This window comes from Vipera ursinii (assembly GCF_947247035.1).
Source record: "Vipera ursinii genome assembly, chromosome: 6".
Classification (NCBI taxonomy): Eukaryota; Metazoa; Chordata; class Lepidosauria; order Squamata; family Viperidae; genus Vipera; species Vipera ursinii.
Genome location: NC_139515.1, coordinates 76695278 through 76719146, shown reverse-complemented (window position 1 = coordinate 76719146; position 23869 = coordinate 76695278). Strand labels below are relative to the sequence as shown.

The following is a 23869-nucleotide window of genomic DNA, read 5'->3' as shown; positions in this document are numbered from 1 at the left end:
CACTCATTTCTCATGCTAGTAAAGTTATGCTTAAAATCCTACAAGCTAGACTCCAGCAGTATGTGGATCGAGAACTACCAGAAGTACAGGCAGGATTTCGAAGAGGCAGAGGAACTAGAGATCAAATAGCCAACATACGCTGGATCATGGAGAAAGCTAGAGAGTTCCAGAAAAACATCTACTTCTGCTTCATTGACTATGCTAAAGCCTTTGATTGTGTGGATCATAACAAACTGTGGCAAGTTCTTAAAGAGATGGGAGTACCAGAACATCTTATTTGTCTCTTGAGAAACCTATATGCGGGCCAAGAAGCAACAGTGAGAACTGGACACGGAACCACTGATTGGTTCCAAATTGGGAAAGGAGTCCGGCAAGGCTGTATACTGTCGCCTTGCCTATTTAACTTATATGCAGAGCACATCATGAGAAAGGCAGGCGTAGATGAATCAAAAGTTGGAATTAAGATTGCTGGAAGAAATATCAACAACCTAAGATACGCAGATGATACCACTCTAATGGCAGAAAGTGAAGATGAACTGAAGAGTCTCTTGTTGCGAGTGAAGAAGGAGTGCAAAAGTTGGGTTGAAACTAAACATTAAGAAAACCAAGATCATGGCATCCGGCCCTCTCAATTCCTGGCAAATAGATGGGGAAGAAATGGAGGTAGTGACAGATTTTATTTTCCTGGGCTCCAAGATCACTGCAGATGGGGACTGCAGCCAAGAAATTAAAAGACGCTTGCTCCTGGGGAGGAAAGCCATGGCAAATCTAGACAGCACACTAAAAAGCAGAGACATCACCCTGTCAACAAAAGTGCGTATAGTCAAGGCTATGGTCTTCCCAGTTGCAATGTATGGCAGTGAAAGTTGGACCATAAGAAAGGCTGAGCGCAAAAGAATTGAGTCCTTTGAACTCTGGTGCTGGAGAAGACTCCTGCGAGTCCCTTGGACTGCAAGGCGATCAAACCGGTCAGTCCTAGAGGAGATCAACCCTGACTGCTCTTTAGAAGGCCAGATCCTGAAGCTAAAACTCAAATACTTTGGCCACCTAATGAGGAGGAAGGACTCACTGGAGAAGAGCCTCATGCTGGGAAAGATTGAGGGCAAGAGAAGAAGGGGATGACAGAGAATGAGGTGGCTGGATGGAGTCACTGAAGCAGTAGGCGTGAGCTTAAATGGACTCCAGAAGATGGTAGAGGACAGGAAAGCCTGGAGGAACATTGTCCATAGGGTCGCGATGGGTCGGACACGACTTCGCAACTAACAACAACATCAAAGGACTGGGATTTTGAGGAATTGACTGCAGACTGGCCAAAAAAGAAAAGTATTTTTGAATTTTTTCAACATAAGCCAGAAGATCTTTACCATTTGATGCTACACCAACACATCTGGACAAGCTTCCACAGCATCCTGTTTTACCTTTAGTTTTGTATTTTGTCAGATCATTGATTTTCCTGGCCATTCAATTGAGTCCCGCACTTTGGTAAATTTAATTTGGATTTTATTGAAGAACATAGAAAAATTCTTAAAAACTCATAATTTAGTTTCTTTCGGTTGCTATTATTTAGTCCTGAGTAAACCTGCACCAAAGTTGGTTTAAATAAAATTTAAATACTACTTGTATTTGGATATTGATATTGCTTGCCACTAAGCCACAAAAGGGGAATTCAGTAGAAAGCTGATCCTTGCATTGGAATATTTATAAGAGAATCGAAAAAAGTGTGTTTGGAGCTGATAACAGCTTCCTCCTTTCCAGCCAACTAAACTTGATAAAGTTGTCCAAATGCTCTGAGGCCGAGTGATAGTAACATCTGTGTGTCTTGTTTATGCTTTGGCTCTATTAACTCTTTATTTTACATTCATCCATGCTGATATAGATGCAGACCAGAGAACTCAACCCAGCACTTTTGGAAAATGACTATCTTTAACTACGAGACTTTTGAGACCGCAGTTCTTCAAGAGAGTCTGACTTGCTATCCATCCATCCATCCACCCATCCCAATAAATAGTCAGTTCATAAAGACTTTAAGCAACCCTTGTATTTGTGTGAATGACTAAGCACTAAGATTTAATAATTAAACAACCAAAGTGATTATATAGTGTTCCACAGTAAACATTCCTAACTTCTTAGAAATAGAATTCTCTCAATCATCATCATGAACAACTATGTACTACAGCAGAGGTCCCCAACCTTTTGGGCACTAGGGACCGGTTCCGTGGAGAGAGGTTTTTCTGTGGACGGAGGGGGCATGGTTTAGTGTACTGCCTGCATCTCGCGGATTGGGCTTTGCTTGTTTGTGCGGACCAGTTGCTGGCATGCCTTGACCCGGTACTGGTCCAAGGACCAGGGGTTGAGGAGCCCTGTACAGCACAAATATAAATATATATATATATATATCAAATATATTGAGAAATGAAAGCAACCTGTAAGCCCATCAGAATGAATTATCTTATGGAAGATATAACTGGACAGTTGCACATTCACACATCTTACTCGTTTAATCACATATAGATAGTCCGTACAATCACAATTAAAAGCCAGAACTACCTTCACTAAGTGATGTGGTTCTTAAATGACTTGTGCCTGATTTTACAACTTTTGTGTCATGCTCATTAAGCAAACTATGTAGTTGTTAAGTAAATCTGGCTTCTCCTATTGACTTTACTTGTTGGATACTCCCTGGGAAGGCCACAAATGGTTGGGATGCTGCAACTGTTGTAAATACATGCCAGTTACCAAAACCCTCAATTTTGATCACATGACCATGGGGACACTGTAATATTGATAAGCAAGGACTGGTCATGTCACCTTTTCCAGTACTGACATAATGACTACCTGTAAGTACGTCAAGGACTACCAGTATGGCTAAAAATGTCTTACAAGTGATCCATAGCTGATGAAATTAGCTCTGAATTACCCATTCCTAATCCTGCAGCAATTAAGTGTATCCTCTAATTGCAAAACTATGCTGCATTTGGTAAGTTAGTTTAATACTAAATTGATTAACTCTTAGTGGCCACACAGGATTCCTCTATTATGATTTGTCCCTAGTCTGGTCCTTCAAGGTCCTCCAATGGTGAACCTAAAATAGTCATACTTCAAACCATGATTTGCTTCTTTTAGGAATAGTGTGTGCCCTGCATTTATTTTGAAGTTGCATCTCTCCAAACATTTGTGGAAAAAATTAGCAGACATTAGGGTTCCTAAAATAGTATACTAGCTGCCTAATAAATTCACTGTTTGCTATGGCATGAACATACAAGCAACCCCAAATTTTTATTTGCCTGCCAAAGACGAACTGGAAGCTAACTTTCATTAAATTTAATATTTAAGACTGTAGCTTGATATATGAATCCTGCTAAATGAAATCTAAATAATTTGTTATACCAAGATGGGGAAAAATGGGTGAAGGAGAGAGAATGAAAAACAAATGTGCAACAAATCAAATATAACATAACCTACATAATAGCATAATCTGTATTTATCAAATATAGAGAGGTTTTAAAACTACTTGGAGATAATTTCACTAATCCCAGATTAATTCTGTTTAAATCTGATGTTGTTCTGTCTCCCAGTAAGGAATAATCTGGGTGCTCTCATCTCTACTTCACAACTTTTGCAAAAACAGAAGAGAAAAAGGAATAAATGATCTGTATGTTTTAAGCAGGCTTCATTATACATTCAACATTACTTTCAAATAACATCTTAAATGAAACTGATTTCTTGCAGAACAATAAATATCCAGATTTTAGAAGGGTAATTTTCTAATATTTAATGGTTAATACAACTGAGGAAGGAACGTCTTGTGATGCTTAAAAGGAAATATAATTAAACCAAAGAGTTTTCTGCTCAGAATAGTACAAATATCAAATGTAAAAAAGGGGAGGAAGATTCCAGAACTCATCAATCATTAGAAAATTAAAAATGAAAAAGAAGTTATAAATTTTATCACATTCACAAAAGTTTAGTAAAAATGGATACAATGGAATTGCTTCTTGCTGTTTGATAGTTAAAAACGTGTTCCAAAAACTGAAAATTAGATTAGGTTAAACTCCACAGGAATTCATCCCTCATCCTCAGGCTGGTGGCTTCAGCTTCGTTCTTCTGGGAGGAATATATAGGAATAAGCTTTGTCTCATGCAGAGACCAGTGAGAATTTTAAAGCCAGTTTTAACAAAATATTTGATCATGCTTTGCCATTTTCAAAAGGGAAGCTATATGCTTTATCACTACTAAATGTTAAAGCCAGTGTCACGCTAAAATAGACATATCTGAAGTTGTCACCTCAGAAGAAACATGTAGTCAAATATTATCTATCTTACCCATCCACCTTGCTGGATGATATAATCTGCAACATAATCTTCAAGGTAGGTCACTCCAAAATTCAGAAGTGCACCAAGTGGTTCTTGGCCCTGTTTGCACAGCTCTACCAAGAACCGCTGAAGAATCACCAGGGGCACTAACACCTAAAGAAAATAAAGACCGGGAACTATAACATTGTGGCACAATGACAAGATTTTCTACATTTAAAGCATCTGATGCATGTTATGCATTTCGGTGTGGACATACAGGTAGTCCTCAACTTACAACAGTTTGTTTAGTGACCGTTCAAAGTTACAATGGCACTGAAAAAAGTGACTTAGGACTGTTTTTCACAGTTACAACCTTTGCAGCATCCCCATGACCACGTGATCAACATTCAGATGCTTGGCAACTGATACATATTTATGACCGTTGTGGTGTCCTTGGGGTCACGTGATCACCTTTTGTGACCTTCTGACAAGCAAAGTCAATGGGAAAGCCAGATTCATTTAACAGCTGTGTTACTAACTTAACTGCAGTGATTCATTTAACAACTAAGGCAAGAAAGGGTGTAAACTGGGGCAAAACTCACTTAACCAGTGTCTCACTTAACAACAGAAATTTTGGGCTCAATTGTGGTCGTAAGTCGAGGACTACCTATATTCATGCAAGTATACCCAGACTTACATGAAGAAAAACTCATCAAAAATGTACATATATTATTTATAAGTGGAGCAAATTAATACCTTTACATGTTCAAACCTGAAAAAATATTAGAATAATACTCAGTAGAATACTGGTCAATTATAAGACTGTCCAGAAGACTAATTTATCTCATAATAAGTTTCTTCATTCATTTATTTTACCTATCTTAGAATTTCCTCCAGGCATTTCTTTTGAATTTTGCAGGGTTATTGGGTTGAAAGTAGCCTCCCATTTTAAAGATTATTAAATGGAAAGAAGAGTAGGACTACTTCTAATAAACATATTACTGACACTTTAACCTAAACCTCTAGATGATTTCTCCAGCCATTTCAAGAAGAAAATGAAACAATATTGTCCAAAAATTGTTTCATTTATTTTCTACCCTTAATACAATGTGTTGTGGCCCCGACCCCGGCGCCTGTCCTAACCGAAAAAGAGGACTCTGAGGATGATGGGGAGGGACTGGTAAGGCCTCCCTCTCCAGGGCCTTCCTCTCTGGCAAGGCCTCCGTCTCCATCTGAAGGCCGAGAGGAGCAGCCTGGGAATAGCCAGGCTGGGAGGGAGCTCGAGCAGCTGCAGCAGTCTAGTGAAGATGACTCATGGCTAGACCCTCAAGAAAGACGCAGGGCCAAGCGTTTGCAGCAACGTAGGTTGAGTAGGAGGGCCAGGGAGTAGCTGAGTCATTGAGCCACACCCCATAAGGTACAAAAGGGGACGTGGCTGCTCTCAGAACTTTGTGATGAACAACAGTTTAAACAACTTCTGGTCATATCTTTGGAACTCTGCTTCTTGTTTGAAACCATGGTCTGAATTCTTGGCAACGCTTCTGTACATCTGCTTCTGGACTGTTTGTTTGGACGTTATCTCATTCCAGCTGACATTTGAGGTAACGAGCCTATTTTGCTGCCAAGGCCTTATCAGAAGGCAATTAACTAAAGCCTGTAGAACTAACTCTTGCTAGTCGAGCCTGCTTGTCTGTTTGTTTGTACTCCAGGAGGGGGGAACAGAACAATGAGGTGTAGGTGGAAGTTACAGCCAACTTACAATTTTCAAGTCAGAAAGTTATGCTAATACTTCGTTGATAAGGCAGCAGACTATGAGCCTTGTCTTAAAAAAACATACTGGAATCAAACAGGACTTTTTCTGGATCATAATTTTTAGTTTGTATTACTTATTTCTGTTTATTCATCTATTTCAATGTCTTCAAGCTTCATTAATATGCACTGTTATCAAGACATATGAAATATGTAAAGTACTTACTCAACAATTATTTTTTGCAACCAATTACTAGTGAATTGGAGGTATCTCAAAGATGATGTTCCTGAAAAGGAATGAATGCTGCAGACATCACTAGCTAGCCAAGTTAAATAAATCTGTCTGTCCGGTCATCAGTCCATCCATCCTGAATCTAACCCTGAATTAAGAAATTGGATATGTTTCAGGTAATTCATCTGGCACTGACTCAACATCCACTGGAAGGAAATTTTAAAAAGTGAGCTAGTCATTACCTTGCTCCATCCACTAGCATGACTTGCTGCTTCCTGCGTCCTCTCTTTGTATTCCTGATAATTCACTGGCCTGAATGAGAGACACCAAAAGGGAAGATAATGAATCTAAAGAAAGGCAAAAATATAACATTTTTCATTATATCTGTACACCACTAAACTAACTATATTAACACAATCAGAAAGGCCCAAGCAATTCTTTGGTTTCAAGAAGTTGAACCAATCGATTAACAGCATTAAACCACACAACTCATGACAAAAATTATACAACTTTGAGAAGCAAACAGCAAAAGCATAAGATCTTGTTTACCAAATTTTGCCACAATTCATGCCTTGAGCAGATGTCAACTGCCCTCCACTCATTAACAGACATTGTCAGAAACCTAAATATTTTTATTTGTATTCCATCATTCCTATACAGAATTCAGGATTGATTTTAGCTTCATAAACTCTTTTATGCTAAGGTGCAATGACTTCCTAAGAAAAGTTAAATAGTTCACAAGTGTCTTTTTACACTTCTTAGGAAAAATTTGGAAGATTCAAATTGTTTTTAATATATGGTATCTTATGTAACCTAGATTGAAATAGCTACAGTTAAAATCCATTATTTAACCACTATTCATTCTAGTTAATTAAAAATCAGATTCAAATTGTGTATTTTGAAACGAGCTTATATACCTTCCTCAGAGAAGTTGTTGCCAAAGGTTTCTGATTTGTATGATGAATCACAGATATTAATACAGTTTAATAATTCAACCATTTATACTTTTGTTATAAATATGGATATAATTCTGCAAGCAACTCAGTTTTATTACTTTTACGATATTAGTTAGTCCACTAAGATATTAGTTATCCCACATTGTGACCACTTCATGATAACCTCTATAACAGGCATGTCAAACTTGTCACGTGACATTGCGTAATGTATCAGGACTTTTCCCCCATTGCCGGCAATGGGATGGGTGCAGTTTTGGAATGATACATCCGGCCTGCAGGCCGGCAGTTTGACATGCCTACTCTAGTATCTTCCCAGGTATCAGTATCACATAGTTGTTCTGAACCAGCCCTCTTCTAACAAACCCCTTATCAGAAAGAAGAGACTGGAGAGCGTCCAAGGCTAAAAGGCTTCTGCCAAGATTTAATTACGCAGTTAACAAAAACACTAGAGCTTGTCTTCTCAAGCGGAAAAGTTGCTTTCAGCAACCAGCCCCTCCCCAAACACTCCTTTTATAGAGAGCTCAGGGCGTGGTCTCCCTGTGCCTCCTCCCGAGGAGTCCCATAGCCTTTCTTTGTTTGTTCCTGCTCGACTGCCTCCTGCGTCGGGCGTCCTTGAACAGGGCCAGCTGTGGGTCATCATCCTCCGCACTCTCGGGCTCACGCAGCTGAGAAGAGGTCCCCGGCTGAGGACTCTGCAAAGCCTCCAAACCATCATCAGCCGGTTCGTCTCCCTCCTCCCCCTCATCTGAGTCCTCCGATACGTCGGAGCCGACTGTCGGACCCACAGGCTGGCCCTGAGTCACAACAATAGTCCCCAGTATGAAGATAGGGAAAATTCCCACCTCTGGTTTCTTACAATTCATTGACTTTTCTGTACAATACAGAAAGGTTTAACTAGACCACAGGTCTGCAACCCACGGCTCCGGAGCCGCATGCGGCTCTTTCAGCCATCTCCTGCGGCTCTCAGTCCTCTGCCATGTGCAGTCCAAAAAAAAAAAAAGTGGGACTAAAAAATTTCAACCAATCAATTCAAATATGCAGGGTAGGTGCATATCTCGCCTTGGCTCCACTCTTCAGTCAAATGCTGTTCTGCGCATGCGCACACGTTTTTTGCGGCTCCCAGTTTTTCCTTTTGTGAGGGAACCAGTTCCAAGTGGCTCTTTCACTGTTTCAGGTTGCTGACCCCTGAACTAGACCAACAGCATTTCTTCCATGCTGTAGAATGCAATTAATTTTGCCCCAAGGACTTAAACTCATTCAAAATAAACAAGCATGTCTTGATAGTGTTTTTGTTAAACTTCAAATTTCAATTCTGCCTCCTTACACTAAACTTCACACACTGCTATGGAGAGACAACAATCTCATACTAGTGAACAAAGATGTTTAGGTTCAAATTCAATTTGGATGCATCCTTTAAAGACACCAGACACACCAGAAGAAATGCATTTAGCATAACATGTGATTTGTATATATTATGCATCAGATATTTCCTGCTTCGAGCTATCAGTTATCAGTTTAAATCCCACCATTTCTGTGAGTTTTAAGCAATACTAAATTTGGATTCAGCTAATTGAACCCCAGTGTTACGGCTCCCAACTTGTAGTCTGGCACTGCCTTCTTCTGGAATAATTTTCCAGCTTCCCAGTCTAGCCTTTAACTTCCTCTTGAGTTCTCCTCTAATAACTAAGTGGCTCTGACATTGCTTAGCTTTTCCAGATCAACCAAGGTTGGATAGGTGCTGCATCACCTGTAACATTATATTTAATAGGCCCACTCCTAATTAAATAAACAAAGTTCACAGTGTGAGCTACCAGTGTGTGTCCCAGATTATCTGGAGTTCCATATATTTAATTATAACATCCAGTTGACACCAAAAAATGAAATATTTAGGCCAATGTTACAATATAATTGCTGCTTTTCCAACATAGGGCTTTATGGAATACTGAAGAATATCATTTTCAGCTGTAGAAAGTACTTTTCTGGCCAACTGCAGAAATTCTTTTTCTAATTTATGGAGATTGAGAGTATAACAGGTAGTGCTCCGATTATAACAGCAACTGGGACACAAGCAAACCAGCAGGTGAGAGCTATGGGCAGGTACTGTGGGTGGATACTGGTGCTGTAGGTGGGTGGATGCTACGAAATATGAATTCTCCATGACACTTGGGGCTCCTCAGGAGAAAAAACAGCCAGAGCAACCTGTGACCTCCTGTCAGCTTCCAACTGGCTTTGCTTGTGGAAAGGCGGCAGATAAGCTTGCAAAGGGCACTTACATCCTCAGAAAATGCTGCAACCATTACAATTGCGAATTGATTGCCAAGTGACAGAATTGCAATCACAAGACTACAGAGATGCACAACAGCTGCAACTTTGAGGACTGATCAAAAGTCCCTTTTACTCAGCAGCAACATAACTTTGAACAGTTGCTAAACGAGTGGCATAAGGACTACCTGCACTTTTTTAAAAAAAAAAAAATCTTCCTAGAAACAATTCATGAAGACAAGGTTAACTAATTACAGTGTTTAGTATACCATAGCACATCTTACTGAGAACCTGGTGAGAGAAATAAATTGCGCTTACACTGCATAAATGCTATTATATATCAAACACTAGAGACAAGCTTTTGCTGTCCTCAATAGCATAAGTGGCTGACATAAAGTGTATATATATACTCATCTGAGATTTGTCAAGCAATTATATTGTAAATCACACAGAGCCATTTGGAACTGAGCAGAATATAAATGTTTCCTCACTCCAGTGACAATATCAGCCAATAATTCTACTGTGATTTATTTATGTACCTGATTTTAAATGAACAATGCTAATAGACAATTATCCTAAATTGCTTTATCATTTGTTTGACAAAGAACAGATCACTATAAAATAGAAAACTGTGTTGATAGAACTACTTAAACACAGTGCCATATTTGGCTCTATAGATGCTTTATAGCAGGGGTGTCAAACTCAATTTCATTGAGGGCCGCATCAGCATTGCGGTTGCCCTCAGGGGGCCGGATGGGTATGGCCAGGGTGGGCGTGGCCTTCTGGGTGGGCGTGGCTAGAGTGCATATGGCCTACTGGGTGGGCGTGGCCAGCTCTACATCGTTCGCATCAAGGGGGCCTATGGGGGCCTGGGCAGGAGTGGGACAGATCTGAGGGTCTCTGGGCCAGGGCCAAGGCAGTGGGGGCCGTTCCCTCACTGTTTCCAGGATGGCTTCGCGGGCCACATGAAACCACTTCACGGGCCGGATCCGGCCCCCGGGCCTTGTGTTTGACATGTCTGCTTTATAGGCTGCAAAGCCTGTTTAAGAAAGATAAGAATACAGATGGTCCTCGACTTACAACAGTTCATTTACTGACCGTTCAAAGTTACAACGGCACTGGAAAAAGTGACTTATGACTGTTTTTCACACTTACGACCGTTGCAGCCTCCCCATGATCACATGATCACAATTCAGACACTGGGCAACTGGCTCATATTTATGATGGCTGCCGTGTCCCGGGGTCATGTGATCCCCTTTTGCGACCTTCTGGCAAAGCAACGTCAATGGGAAAGCCAGATTCACTTAACAACCATGTTACTGACTTCACTGCAGTGATTCACTTAACAAACGTGGCAAGAAAACTTGTAAAATGGGGCAAAACTCAGTTAACAAATTTCTCACCTAGCAACAGAAATTTTGGGCTCAGTTGTGGTCGTAAGTCGAGGACTACCTATAGTCCTTTTAGATAGAATAAAACTCTAATGCCTTTTAAAAGTTTTTTTTTTTAAATTGCTGCAGTTTGACATTTCATACACTGCTGTATCTACGTCACAGACCAAACTAAAATGGAGTTGAATTTGTAAGGTCTATACAATTATACAGTGAGGGGAAAAAGTACCGTATTTTTCAGACCATAAGACGCACTTTTTTTCCCAAAAGTGGGGGGGAAAACAAGGGTGCGTCTTATGGTCCGAAGGTGATCCGTATCGCCAGCCCCAACCTCCGCAAGTGGAAAGCAAGGGAGATTGTCAGGATCACGAATCGGCACGTGCTGAGAAACGCCGATCTCACGCTCCTGCACTCTCCCTCGCTCGGTTTCAGCTTCCCTTGCTACAAGAGAAAGCAGGCTGAAACGGAGTGAGGGAGATTGCCAGGAATGTGAATCGGCTGATCTCGCGCTGCTGCAATCTGCCTCGTTTCAGCCTGCTTTCTCTTGTAGCAAGGGAAGCTGAAACCGAGCGAGGGAGTTTGCAGGAGCGCGAGATCGGCCGATTCGCATCTCTGGCAATCTCCCTCACTCCGTTTCAGCTTGCTTTCTGCAAGAGAAAGCCGGGCTGCAGGGCCGCCTCTGCGGGTACTGCTCTAATGCAGAGAGGGAAGGACAAAGAGGGAGGGAAGGAAGGAAGGAAGGAAGGAAGGAAGGAAGGAAGGAAGGAAGGAAGGAAGGAAGGAAGGAAGGGAGGGAGGGAGGGAGGGAGGGAGGGACAATGGGAGAGGGAGGGAGAGAAAGAGAGAGAGAGAAGGAGAAAGAATTTTTTTCTTGTTTTCCTGCTCTAAAAACTGGGTGCGTCTTATGGTCCAAAAAATACAGTATTTGATGCCCTGCTGATTTTGTACATTTGCCCACTGACAAACAAATGATCAGTCTATAATTTTAATGGTAGGTTATTTTAACAGTGAGACAGAATAACAACAACAAATCCAGAAAAACGCATTTTAAAAGTTATAGATTTGCATTTTAATGAGTGAAATAAGTACTTGACCCCTTCGCAAAACATAACTTAGAACTAGGTGGCAAAACCCTTGCTGGCAATCACAGAGGTCAGACGTTTCTTGTAGGTGGCCACCAGGTTTGCGCACATCTCAGGCAATTTTTTGTCACACTACTCTTTGCAGATCCTCTCCCAAGTCATTAAGGTTTCGAGGCTGATGTTTGGCAGCTCGAACCTTCAGCTCCCTCCACAGATTTTCTATGGGATTAAGGTCTGGAGATTGGCTAGGCCACTCCAGGACCTTAATGTACTTCTTCTTGAACCACTCCTTTGTTTCCTTGGTGTGTTTTGGATCATTGCCATGCTGGAATACCCATCCACGACCCACTTTCAATGTCCTGGCTGAGAGAAGGAGGTTCTCACCCAAGATATTTTTTTTAAATTCCATTTATATCCCGCCCTTCTCCGAAGACTCAGGGCGGCTTACAAGCTTAGCAGTACATGGCATCCAACGTCCCTTTGATGTGAAGTTGTCCTGTCCCCTTAGCAGAAGAACAACCTTAAAGCATAATGTTTCCACCTCCATGTTTGACCGTGGGGTTGATGTTCTTGGGGTCATAGGCAACACTCCTCCTCCTTCAAAGTTGAGTTGATGCCAAAGAGCTCGGTTTTGGTCTCACCTGACAACAACACTTTCACCCAGTTCTCCTCTGAATCATTGAGATTGGCAAACTTCAGACGGGCCTGTACACATGCTTTCTTGAGCAGGGGGACCTTGTGGGCACTGTAGGATTTCAGTCCTTCATGGCGTAGTGTGTTACTAATTGTTTTTTTGGTGACTATGGTCCCAGCTGCCTTGAGATCACTGACAAGATCCTCCCCTATAGTTCTGGGCTGATTCCTCACTGTTCTCATGATCACTGAAACTCTATAAGGTGAGATCTTGCATGGAGCACCCCAGACCAAGGTGACAGTTATTTTGTGTTTCTTCCATTTGCGAATAATCGCACCAACTGTTGTCACCTTAGCGATAAGTCTTGTTTGGAATCTGATTGATTGCTTCTGTGGACAGGTGTCTTTTATACAGGTAACAAGCTTTCAGAGAGTGCTCCTAATCTCAGTTCATTACCTATATAAAAAACACCTGGGAGCCAGAAATCTTGCTGATTGATAAGAGGTAAAATATTTATTTCACTCATTAAAATGCAAATCAATTTATAACTTTTTTGAAATGCGTTTTTCTGGATCTTTTTGTTGTTATTCTGTCTCTCACTCAAATGTACAAAATCAGCAGGGGATCAAATACTTTTTGCCTCACTATACAACACAGAGGGGCTATCACATTTAGCAAGTTATTGTGATACTTTTTATCTTATCACATTAACATTCATAGTATTAACCAAATGAATGCTGGGGTTTTATAATATCCCAGTTTTACATATCAAATGTTTTAACGTCCCAATCAAACCTACACATCCAGTGTACTATATCTGACCCTGTTTTGCTTTCTGAGACCAGCTTGTCAACTTATTATGACTTCTTTAATAAAGCTAAAGAAACCAGGAAAGGAAAAGGAAACCAACAAGTATGCACTGTACATATGGTGGGTTCTTGTATTTGTAAAGTTTAATACAACACTTCAATGACCATACTGCATTATCATTGTTTATACCTATCTATGCAAGCATAAGTAACAGTGAAGGTATCAATTTCCTACGTAACATTAACACATATTGCTGTTTTACATTAGAGCAAGTTCTATTATTTTCTACTTGGTATTTTATTAAATGTCAGGAGTGCTCCCCCTATGAAAATAGAGAAGCAATTTTAATATAAAATATACACCCAATATGTGTTCGGAAACACTTGCAGTTCCTAAAATATGAAGATCTCAGTATTAGCCCTACAGTACAACATCCAGTATTTAATATTTGGGATGAAGGATTCAAATCTGACCAGTATCTAATATGAATAATAACCTGATTTTTTAAAATATAAATGATGCTGCACTTCAATGGGTAGCCTGGACATTGATATTTGAACATATCTTTTTAACATATATATTTTACTGGGTTCTACTAATCTAGTTGAAACGTTAATATATATTGCTAATCCATGTATGATATGCCATATGCTAAATAAATAACCTTTCATTTTGTTGGCCATTGCGGTGTAAATACTGGATATGAAAAATGTGCTCTCTTTGTGTTGGATCAAAATTCCAGGTTTAAATAATAAGAAAAAAATGCTAGTTGATACATTCAAGTGCAAGTCAGTCAAGGTAACAAAAAGCTGCAGCAAAATGCAGTCACATCAGCATTATGAAAATTGTGAGAATTTTAAGAGCAAGTACCTTCCTGCTGAGCAAAGCAAATGAGAACTCACTTGCTAAGTAGGATCTCTAATGCCTTTTTGAGAGGTTCTTTCAATTCTTGGAAGACCTTCTCTCCGAGATGAGCTAAGCAGTCTTCAATTGAAGTCTCTGGGTTTGCAGGACTAAATACGGGAGATGTGTGGCAGTCAAAGCCAGTTGTAGTGAAAGCTGAAAATAAATAGCAGAGTTAAATATATATATATATATATATATATATATATATATATATATATATATATATATATATATATATATATGGGGAATTCATTAAAGCAATGGCCCCCAACCTTTAGGGAACCAGGGATCAGTTCCGTGGATAGAGGTTTTTCCACGGACCAGAGGGGGGCATGGTTTAGTGTGCTGCCTGCATCCTGTGGATGGGGCTTTGTTTGTGCGGACCTGTTTCTGGCATGCTGCAGACCGGTGCCGGTCCGCAGACCGGGGTTGGGGACCCCTGCATTAAAGTGTCTAGTATTAAGAATACAGCTCAGGAAGAACACAAAAAAGGTATAGAAAAATCAAAGGCAACTCATCATTTAATACTAAAAACAGAGTAATAAAACTTAGGATTTCTATTATTATTCTTACCTATTCAACCTCAAATGAAAATTATCAAAATAGGTAATTTAAATATTGTTGGATTACACCAATATATCAAATATTTCGAAAGCTGTGATTAACAAAGTAAATGTGTGGTCAAATCATGCTAGTGATACTTGTTTTTACTCTGGGAACAAGGAAAAGTAATACCCTTTCATAACATTAGTAACACAGGAAGAAAGGTATACCAGTATGTACAGACCTTCCAAAATTTCTTCATCAAGATGTTTCAATTCTTCCTCAATTTCGGCTTTAACTTTGTCCAGGATTTCTTTTTCTAAAGCTTGTGAGACCGTAGATGGTTCTACACATAGATGAGCAGCAAAGATCAATCACTATTACATATATTTACACTGGAGCAAAAGTACTCTATTTTGTCATAAACTTAAAAAGTCAAGATTGTGTATTTAATACAAAGAGGGATCCAAGCAAATTTTTCACACAGCAAAGTATAATTGAAGAAAACTAATCATAAGCAGAACTACCCCTATTATTGAATGCTTTTACATTTACATTAGTAGGATTGTGCTGTAAATATATATTTAATATTGGGAAGTGGAAGAAAATTAAGACTGATTAAAGCAGGCATGTCAAACTGCCGGTCCACAGGCCGGATGTGTCACATTGAAACTGCGCCCACCCCATTGCTGGCAATGGGGAAAAAGTCGCGATACGTCGCACAACGTCATGTGACATCGCGAGTTTTACATGCCTGGATTAAAGTGACTTCTTTGGGAATCAGTACCTATAAATACCTGCAAAGCTGATATTTAATTTCCTGGAATATTATTTATTTAATTTTTATTTATTAAACTTCTATGCCACCGATCTCACCGAGGCAACTTTAGGCAGCTTACAGTCCTACAATACTGAATAAAGAAATAAAAAAATAAATAAGAACCATAGATTTAAAATTCAGTTAATCAAGATGGAACGGAAGGGAGCAAAGTGTGCATGGGGCAGAGGTGGGGTCTGGCTAAATCCATTAACCAACTCCAAGATGCCACTCCTCCACTGGGGGTCCAGATCAGCTAGCAGAGCCAGGTCTTCAAACCCTTTTGGAAGGCCAGAAGAGAGGGCGTAGATCTCACCTCAGGGAGAGGGGAGGGCAGGATGTTCCAGAGGGCAGGTGCCACAGCAGAAAAGGCTCTTCTAGACTCCGTCAGCCAAAGTTCTTTGACCAACAGGTCTCTGCAGTCTGCCTTTTCTGCCAATGCAGGTGGGGCAGACTAATCCCAGCAGGAAGAGTTGGTTTCTCAGATAACCTGGACTCATGCCGTAAAGGGCTTTATAACACTTTGCTATAGGGTGTTGCCATTAAGCGCTTCCAGCACCTTGAATTGGACCCAGAAGCAAACTGGCGACCAGTGCAGCTCACAACAGCAGTGTAACATGGGCCCCCCCAGAGGCACCAAGAACTGCCCGCTGCATTCTACACCAGCTGAAGCCTCCAGATACTCTTCAAGGGCAGCTCCATGTAGAGTGTGCTGCGATAATTCAGCCAAGAGATGAAGAGGGCTTGAGTGACTGAGCGCAGGGACATTCTTAAAATAATGCAGATGTTCCAGAATAGTTGTATTTACATTTATTATTTAAATAGTATAGTCTTAACTAAACGTCTGCGGAAATTCTTTGTCATCCAGGTCAAAGTTGTCTCAAAAGTGCTTTTTTATTTTTTTTTTAAAAAGGCAACTGGACTATTTTCCTTGAGGAAGAAGACTGCTGCCTTCTTCCTCAAGGAAAAAACAGTCCAACTGCCTTTTTTTTTAAAAAAAAAAAGCAGTTTTGAGATTCTCTAAACTAACTAGAATATTCTACTATTCTGTTATTTTCCTTCTTATCCATAAAGCTGTTTGGAGAAGAAAAACATGCTCTTCACTTCTAGAAAAATAACAGACTGGTGCAAGTATAGCAGTACAGCAGTGTCTAAAAAAATTTAATTTGTTGGTATGAAAGAAATAACATTGATTCTTATGTAACTACAAATTTGTGAAACAGTACTTCTGTTTTCAGGGGTCAGTGAGAAGACTGAGGCCACAAAGAACCATTTTTTCCATCATGGCACCAATGCTCTAGAAAAGTTTCCCTCTAGAACACAGACTGGTTCCTCAGTGGTTGGCTTCTGGAAGTTCCTAAGACCAAACTTTTCTGCAGGGCCTTCAAAGAATGGCCATCAGCATTTGGATGGTTACTCATTTATTTACTTATTCGTTGTGCATTAATTGCTATTTTTGGTTATGAACCTGCAGCCTTCTGTTCTTTATAACAACGTGTTATTGTGCTTTCTGCTGACAACATAACAATATTGTGTTGCTATGTTGCTGCCGCCATGATTCTGCAAAGATTTGGAACCATGCAGGTAAAATAATATATAAAAGAACTTGACCTGCTTCAAAGGGATTATAAAATTTCCTCCTCTTGTTGTAGGGCAGTACTAAAGTAATATTCACATGCACAATACTGTCTACAAACCTGGAAATGAATTGTTAATGTTCCAGAACTGTTTGATGTTTCATATACACAAAATATATATTAAGTGTATTTCTTCTCTAGATAAAGCTAATTCTATAATTACTATCATAATTCATTTAAGAGCTTACACATTACTCATACGCTGAATATTTAGAATTAGGATTAAAAATTATTTTAATGAGCAGTCCCAGTGGGCAGGAAATACTTATTATAAGTAAAATGAAAATCCTTTCAAATACATACAATGCTACTTAAGTTAAAAATATCAGTAACTACCTTTTTTTCTCAGAACCAGATTTTGGTGTTTTACCTTATCATTCAGTAAAAGTGTTCACATTTTACATTTTTAAAATATTTTAAAATTCCATTTATTATATATTCAACTGTAACTGAACTGAATATTTTACCTTGAGTGGATAGAGAGGGCTGTTCCTCAGGCTTTTCCTGTGACAAGAGACCCAAATAACTGAGGACAACATATTTTGTTTCATAATGAAAACCTACAGGTACAGCAGTAGAGGATGCCATTGAGTTGCTTCCAAAATTCCGCAGGATTATGGTCCACGTAATGTTTTGTTTATAACCTAAATAAGCAAAAATATACATTTTAGAAATTTGCAACTATATTCTGATTATTTTTGTCAGCACATATATCAACATAAACATCCGAGGAAATAAAAAGTTATATAAACTTTATAGCAAGTTGTCAAATTTATCATTACATGTATGTTAGGATCACCTGACTTGCTGACAAGACTTGTGAAAAAAGATGTTGGAATAGCAGTAGATTGCAAACTGAACATGACTCATAGATGTGACAATGGTTTAGAAAAAGTAAATGCAATGTTAGGTTGTATTAAAAGAAGTATATTTTATTCTGCAATGGTCAGACTTTATTCTAATATGTCTGAACTACCTGGAATGGTTTAGAGGAGAGCAATAAGTGAAAAAAAGGAGAGAATGTTTAGCATTAAGAATACTGAGTGGGATATGACAGCACTAAATGAAGCCACACAAAAGACTTAAGTTCTTTTCTCTATCATCCCAGAAAGTAATACTTAAAATAATGGATGTACAGGAAGTAGAATATTAGTCAGTCAGTCAGTCAGTGTCTCTGTCTGTCTGTCTGTCTCTCTCTCTATCTCCTAACAGGAATAGTGATTCAGCTGATGAAACAATTGCCCAGACGTCCCTTCATTAAATATGTTCAATCAGGGGTCTGGACATCCATTTAATTTGGATTCCTGCATGGAATGTGATAGTGTAAACAGGTCTTGGAATTCTATTGTTCTATAAAATCCTCTACAGATTGACACAGAAAAAGCTTTACTGAGCTTCTCGCTTGAGTAGCATAATAAGAAATTCCATCAGAGATTTCTCTTTAGAAATTGATAAACAAGAAAAACAACATACAAATAGTAAGAAACTCTCTTTTTCATGTTTACCCATTTCTAATATTCACACTTTATTACTGTGGGTTTTTTTAAAAAACTGTAATAACATGAAGTATAGAAAGATTGGAAAAAATGTCCAGTTTTAAAAAAATCCACACAAAATAGCCTTCTTGAAAATTAATAAGCAACTTGAGATCTAAATACTAGTATATTCCCTAATTTGGTGACTTGCACCTATACCATCCTCTAAAATAATACTTCATTACAGAAATTGTAATACATTATGTTGGGGTCCTTGTAAGTGATTAAAGGTCTTTCCCCACTTGCATTTCAGTACTGTACAAATGATTCTTAATATGCTTAATTATGCCATATTTCCACGTTCCTCTTATCCTCAACCATTGGCAAGCAAGCTTACATTGTGGTTACAAGTATTGGTATTAAAGAGTTTTCCTAACAGCAACCGATGACAATTTCCAGATGTGCACAATCTGCCTTGCTTTGCCACTAATGACAGTTACATGACCTATAAGGAGCAACCTACTGGTCACTTTGGGTTTGTCTGTTCACATCTGCATCTTCCTCCCCTTAGGTTTTGGGTGTTTGCCTCTGACCCATTTCTCTTTTTTCCCCACTGTATCTTTTGCCCCCCACTGTATCTGAATGTTCCCCACAGCCTGCTGAACAGTTGATCAATAACTACTAGAGGAACTGAATAGGAAAGCAAGAAAGTCAGCTCTAGAGAAAGCCCTTTACAATAATTAGCTGTCTGGAAATGCTAACCCTAACCCTAAGTCAGTAATAAGTTTGCAGTTTTAGTCATCTCTAGTAAGCCTGCTTTCTCTTCTAACCCTTAAAGCAGCTGTTATCTTTTTCCTGCAACTGTGTAGCTGTCCTCCACACAGAGACTATGGGTTCTAGCCACGCCTTAACATGAAGTCAGCTGGGTGACCTTGGGCCACTCACTCTCTTTAAGCCCCACAAATGAGTCAATGGTAAACCGTTTGTGAAATCTTGCCAAAAAAACTGAATGAACTAGTCCAGTCAGTTGCCAGGCATGAACAGATTTGAATATACATATACATATGTGCGCGCGCACACACCTCACTATTTCATGACACAGAAGTAGTCCTCAGTTAATGACACTAACTGGGACTGGAATTTCTGTCACGAAATAATATGATTGCAAAGCAAAATGCCATGTAATTACACCACCTAGCTGTCAAAGTCATTTGAGTTTAAACCAGAAATCATGGAGATACTGATTGACATCTCCAGATATTGAAAAAAGTTCCAGTACACAAATAATTCAATTACTGTAAATGAAAAAAAAAATCCAATTGCTAAAATAATATTCCAAAGAGGTTTGCTATCTGTCACTTCTCAGTTTAATAGTGTATATAATTTTCCTATTACTATATGATTATATAAACCTAATTAACATATTTTGAAGAAATGAGAGGTAGGCAAAAAACCCTTTAATGTCTACAGGATCAATTTAAATATATCAAACATTTTCAGCTTAGAAATCTGTTGCATATTTTACAACAGTTGTAAAACGATTTGTTAGAACTGTAACAAATTTCAGGATGTTACAAAACAATTACAAGAGGAGAAATGGCCAATCACAAAAAAATCTATGAGAAAGCAAATATATGAAGTTACTTCCCACCATTCCTCTAGCTTTCTAGGATGCGCTATCATTTTACCTCACCACTTTTCGGGATAGGTAGCTTTACTGTTCTCTAGTCATCATTTTTATTTAGGCTGAGCTCTCCTGCTCTCCTTCAAAACTTTATAGCCACATTTAGTTATCAACCCAGGAACAGCAGTCCTGTTGGCTCTTGTTCCTTTTCTGCCCACACAATTTTTTGCCTGCCAGAAAGATTCATACCTCAACTGATTATGGGCAATTATGTCTGTCTTGTGCTTTCTTCTCTTCATACCCAATGGGTTAGAATTATTACAGAGAGTAAGGAAGATGACTCTTATGGAAATAGGAAAAATCTGTAATTTAGGCAAAAGGGAGGAGGAGGAGGAGAAGAAGACCAGCAAGATCAGACTTGCAAAGTCCTATTATTAGGGCAAATAAAAATATTTTTCCTTCTGGTGGTTTCTTGGTCTGGTCTGCCTACAGGCTTTGATTAATGGTTAACAGTTACCTCTGCAAAGGTATGTTCTGTACTCCCAGCATAATCACAAGGATATCCCACCAACTGATTATGTCTCTGCCAGGCAAAAACTTTTTGGACCCAAGATTTTTTTTTTTAATCCTAGTGGCAGGCAAAACAGGAAGAAGAGCTGTCCTATCAGACCTCAAAGCGGACAGGACCCCTGCAATCAGATCATAAGACCATGCGCCCCTTTTCCATTCCATTCCTTCCCTTTTAAAGTTAAGTGGAGAACGATAAACAGGGCCCTCCACCGCCCCAGAAACCTTGCGGCAAGCCCTTGGCACAAAAGGCCCACTGAAAGAGCACCAGGTCAGGCCAAGTTCCACCTGCTGAGACCCCACGATGCCTTGGTGGAGCAGTGGGCTAACGCCTCCTTAAGTAACACCAGCTGCCTGCAATTAGTGCAGGTTCGCATCCCACCAGGCTCAAGGTTGACTCAGCCTTCCATCCTTCCGAGGTAGATAAAATGAGGACCCAGATTGTTGGGGCAATAAGCTGACTTTGTAATAATGCCGCTTGGGGTGTGTGTGTGAAAGCCCTAATAAGCAGGCATATACATAGAATGAAGGCTACTGCTAAGCTTGTAAGCCGCCCTGAGTCTTCAGAGAAGGGCGGGATATAAATGGAATTAAAATTAAAAATAAAAAAATAACCACCCTCAGTACAGAACCGTGACTACTAAACCCATGCTTCCCAGCTCACTCTGAGGAGACTGGGTCACACAAAAGAGGAAGGGAAGCCTTTAAGGCAGGGGGGTCTTCCAACTTGGCTCTTTTATGACTTGTGGACTTCAACTCCCAGAATTCTTCAGCCAGGCATGCTGGCTGAAGAATTCTGGGTATTGAAGTCCACAAGTCATAAAAAGGCCAAGTTTGAAGACCCCCTGCTTTAAGGGGAGACTGGGAGGGGGCCACAGCAGCCCTCCTGGGGTGACCTAAGTAAAAAGTGGGCAGGGGGAAAACCGGGAAAGGGTGGGTGGGTGGCAGAAAGATGACAAGGAAGTAAACCCCCCCGTCAACGCACCCACGTTTCAAGGTTCCGACCTCCCCTCACGGCCTCCCCCCTCCCGGGTCAAGTGCCCCCTGAGCGCGCAGCTAACCGCCCTTCACCCTCGGGACGGCACGCGACCGAGAGGAACCACGCGCCAACGAACCCCGAGGCTGCTTTTCCTTCCCTTCCCCTTCTGGGAAGTGGCGGAGGGGGGGGGAAAGGGAGGATGAGGGTTTCCCGTCTGGTTCGGCTTCTTACCTGAGTCTCGCGAGGATAAGGAAAACCTCCCCCCCCCAAAAAAAAGAGTCAGAGGTCAAAACGAGGGAGGGCGCGCGACGCTCCCTCGAAAGTGACCCTTGCCGCCTGTCGGTGCTGCGCGCGCAGCGACCCACTCGACGCCGCTCCCCTCCCCGTCACTCCTCCAGAAAAGCAGCTGCCTCGGCCGCCATGCTGGGTGAGGGCAGGAGAAGGGTTTTTTGTGTTTTTTTTTTGAAGGCGGCGGGCGCGCAAGGAGGGTGCGTGACGTCACCTAGAGCGTAGCGGAGGAGGTGACTAAGCAGATACACGCCGAGATCTCGGCTTAAGCGAGAGCGTTTGAGATCAGCGTGGTTAAACGCTCGGACATAGAGATAGGAAATGTAGAGGTGTACGGTGTGGTGTTAAGTTTTTTTTCCTATACCACGGGTAGGCAACCTCGGCTCTTTTATGACTCGTGGACTTCAACTCCCAGAATTCCTGAGCTATGCTGACTCAGGAATTCTGGGAGTTGAAGTCCACGAGTCATAAAAGAGCCGAGGTTGCCTACCCCTGTCCTATACTCTTAGTGGCTTCATACTTGGACGATTTGTTTGCTCGTTTCTTTCACAGTTTTTATAACCTGTTCCTATCTATAGATTTGGCAGCGTGGACAACAAGGTGCAAACGCAATATAGAAGCTAAAACAAAAGACATGCAATTAATACACACACACAATGACATTCCTGGTTACAGGCAAATTTTACGTAAAACAGTGTTTTTCAAACTTGATAACATTAACATGTTTAGACTTCAAGTTCCAGAATTCCACAACTACCATGGCTGGGGAATTCTGGGAATTGAAATCCACATATCTTAAAGTTGTCGAGAAACACTGATAAGTTTTTCAAGTATTGGAATAGAAAGGCTACTCAGACCTAGAGTATCTTCTGGCCTATGGCACCCTAGATGTGATTGTCTCTTCAATAATCTACCCAACATTCCAGTTTGGAGAATCTGCAGTTTCCTGACCATCCCCAAAGGTGGATTTTATAAGATAAATACTGGAACTATAACTTGTAAAGATGAAGACCTCCACCTCCTATGGAAGCCTCTCAGTTTGGCTTTGCCTTTTATTTTCTGCTGTTAAATATCAGAGCGCCAAAAAATGTCTTATTTTTCTTCTGCTTTCCTCCTACTGACAAATCTACACATCTCACAAGGGGCTAATTTTAAAGGATTTTCTATTTTAAACAGCTTTTAGAACAGGGGTTTCAAACTCAATTTCATTGAGGGCCACATCAGCATTGTGGTTGCCCTCGGGGGGCCGGGTGGGTATGGCCAGGGTGGGCGCGGCCTACTGGGTGGGTGCAGCTGGAGTGCGTATGGCCTACTGGGTGGGCATGGCCAGCTCTACATCATGGGCATCAAGGGTGCCTATGGGGGCCTGGGCAGGAGTGGGACAGATCTGAGGGTCTCTGGCAGAAGGAGGGTCTCTGGGCCAGGGCCAAGGCAGCGGGGACCGTTCCCTCACTGTTTCCAGGATGGCTTCGGGGGCCACATGAAACCACTTCGCGGGCCGGATCTGGCCCCCGGGCCTTGTGTTTGACATGTCTGTTTTAGAAGAATCCAATCCTCAAATAATTAACACAGCCGTTACAATTTCCCTATTTCATTATGTTAAATAGGGAGTTATGTTACTTGAG

General features: G+C 40.6%; 1 protein-coding gene across 3 annotated transcripts in view; it reads right to left on the bottom strand.

The window, feature by feature from the left end:
* BCL2L13 (BCL2 like 13) overlaps positions 1 to 22377 on the bottom strand; it is a 36406-nt gene extending 14029 nt beyond the window's left edge. For 2 of the 3 annotated variants that reach the window (XM_083365634.1, XM_083365636.1), the window contains exons 1-6: positions 22188 to 22377; positions 17779 to 17955; positions 15102 to 15203; positions 14311 to 14467; positions 6516 to 6585; positions 4323 to 4466 (exon numbers count right to left, since the gene is read on the bottom strand). In XM_083365634.1, the coding sequence (XP_083221760.1) occupies positions 4323 to 4466; positions 6516 to 6585; positions 14311 to 14467; positions 15102 to 15203; positions 17779 to 17899 (594 nt within the window). In that variant the 5' untranslated portion in view covers positions 17900 to 17955; positions 22188 to 22377. Of the gene's footprint in view, positions 1 to 4322; positions 4467 to 6515; positions 6586 to 14310; positions 14468 to 15101; positions 15204 to 17778; positions 17956 to 22048; positions 22114 to 22187 lie in introns of those variants that run through there. The other variant, XM_083365635.1, reaches the window with a different exon arrangement.
* Between the last annotated feature and the right edge of the window lie 1492 nt (positions 22378 to 23869).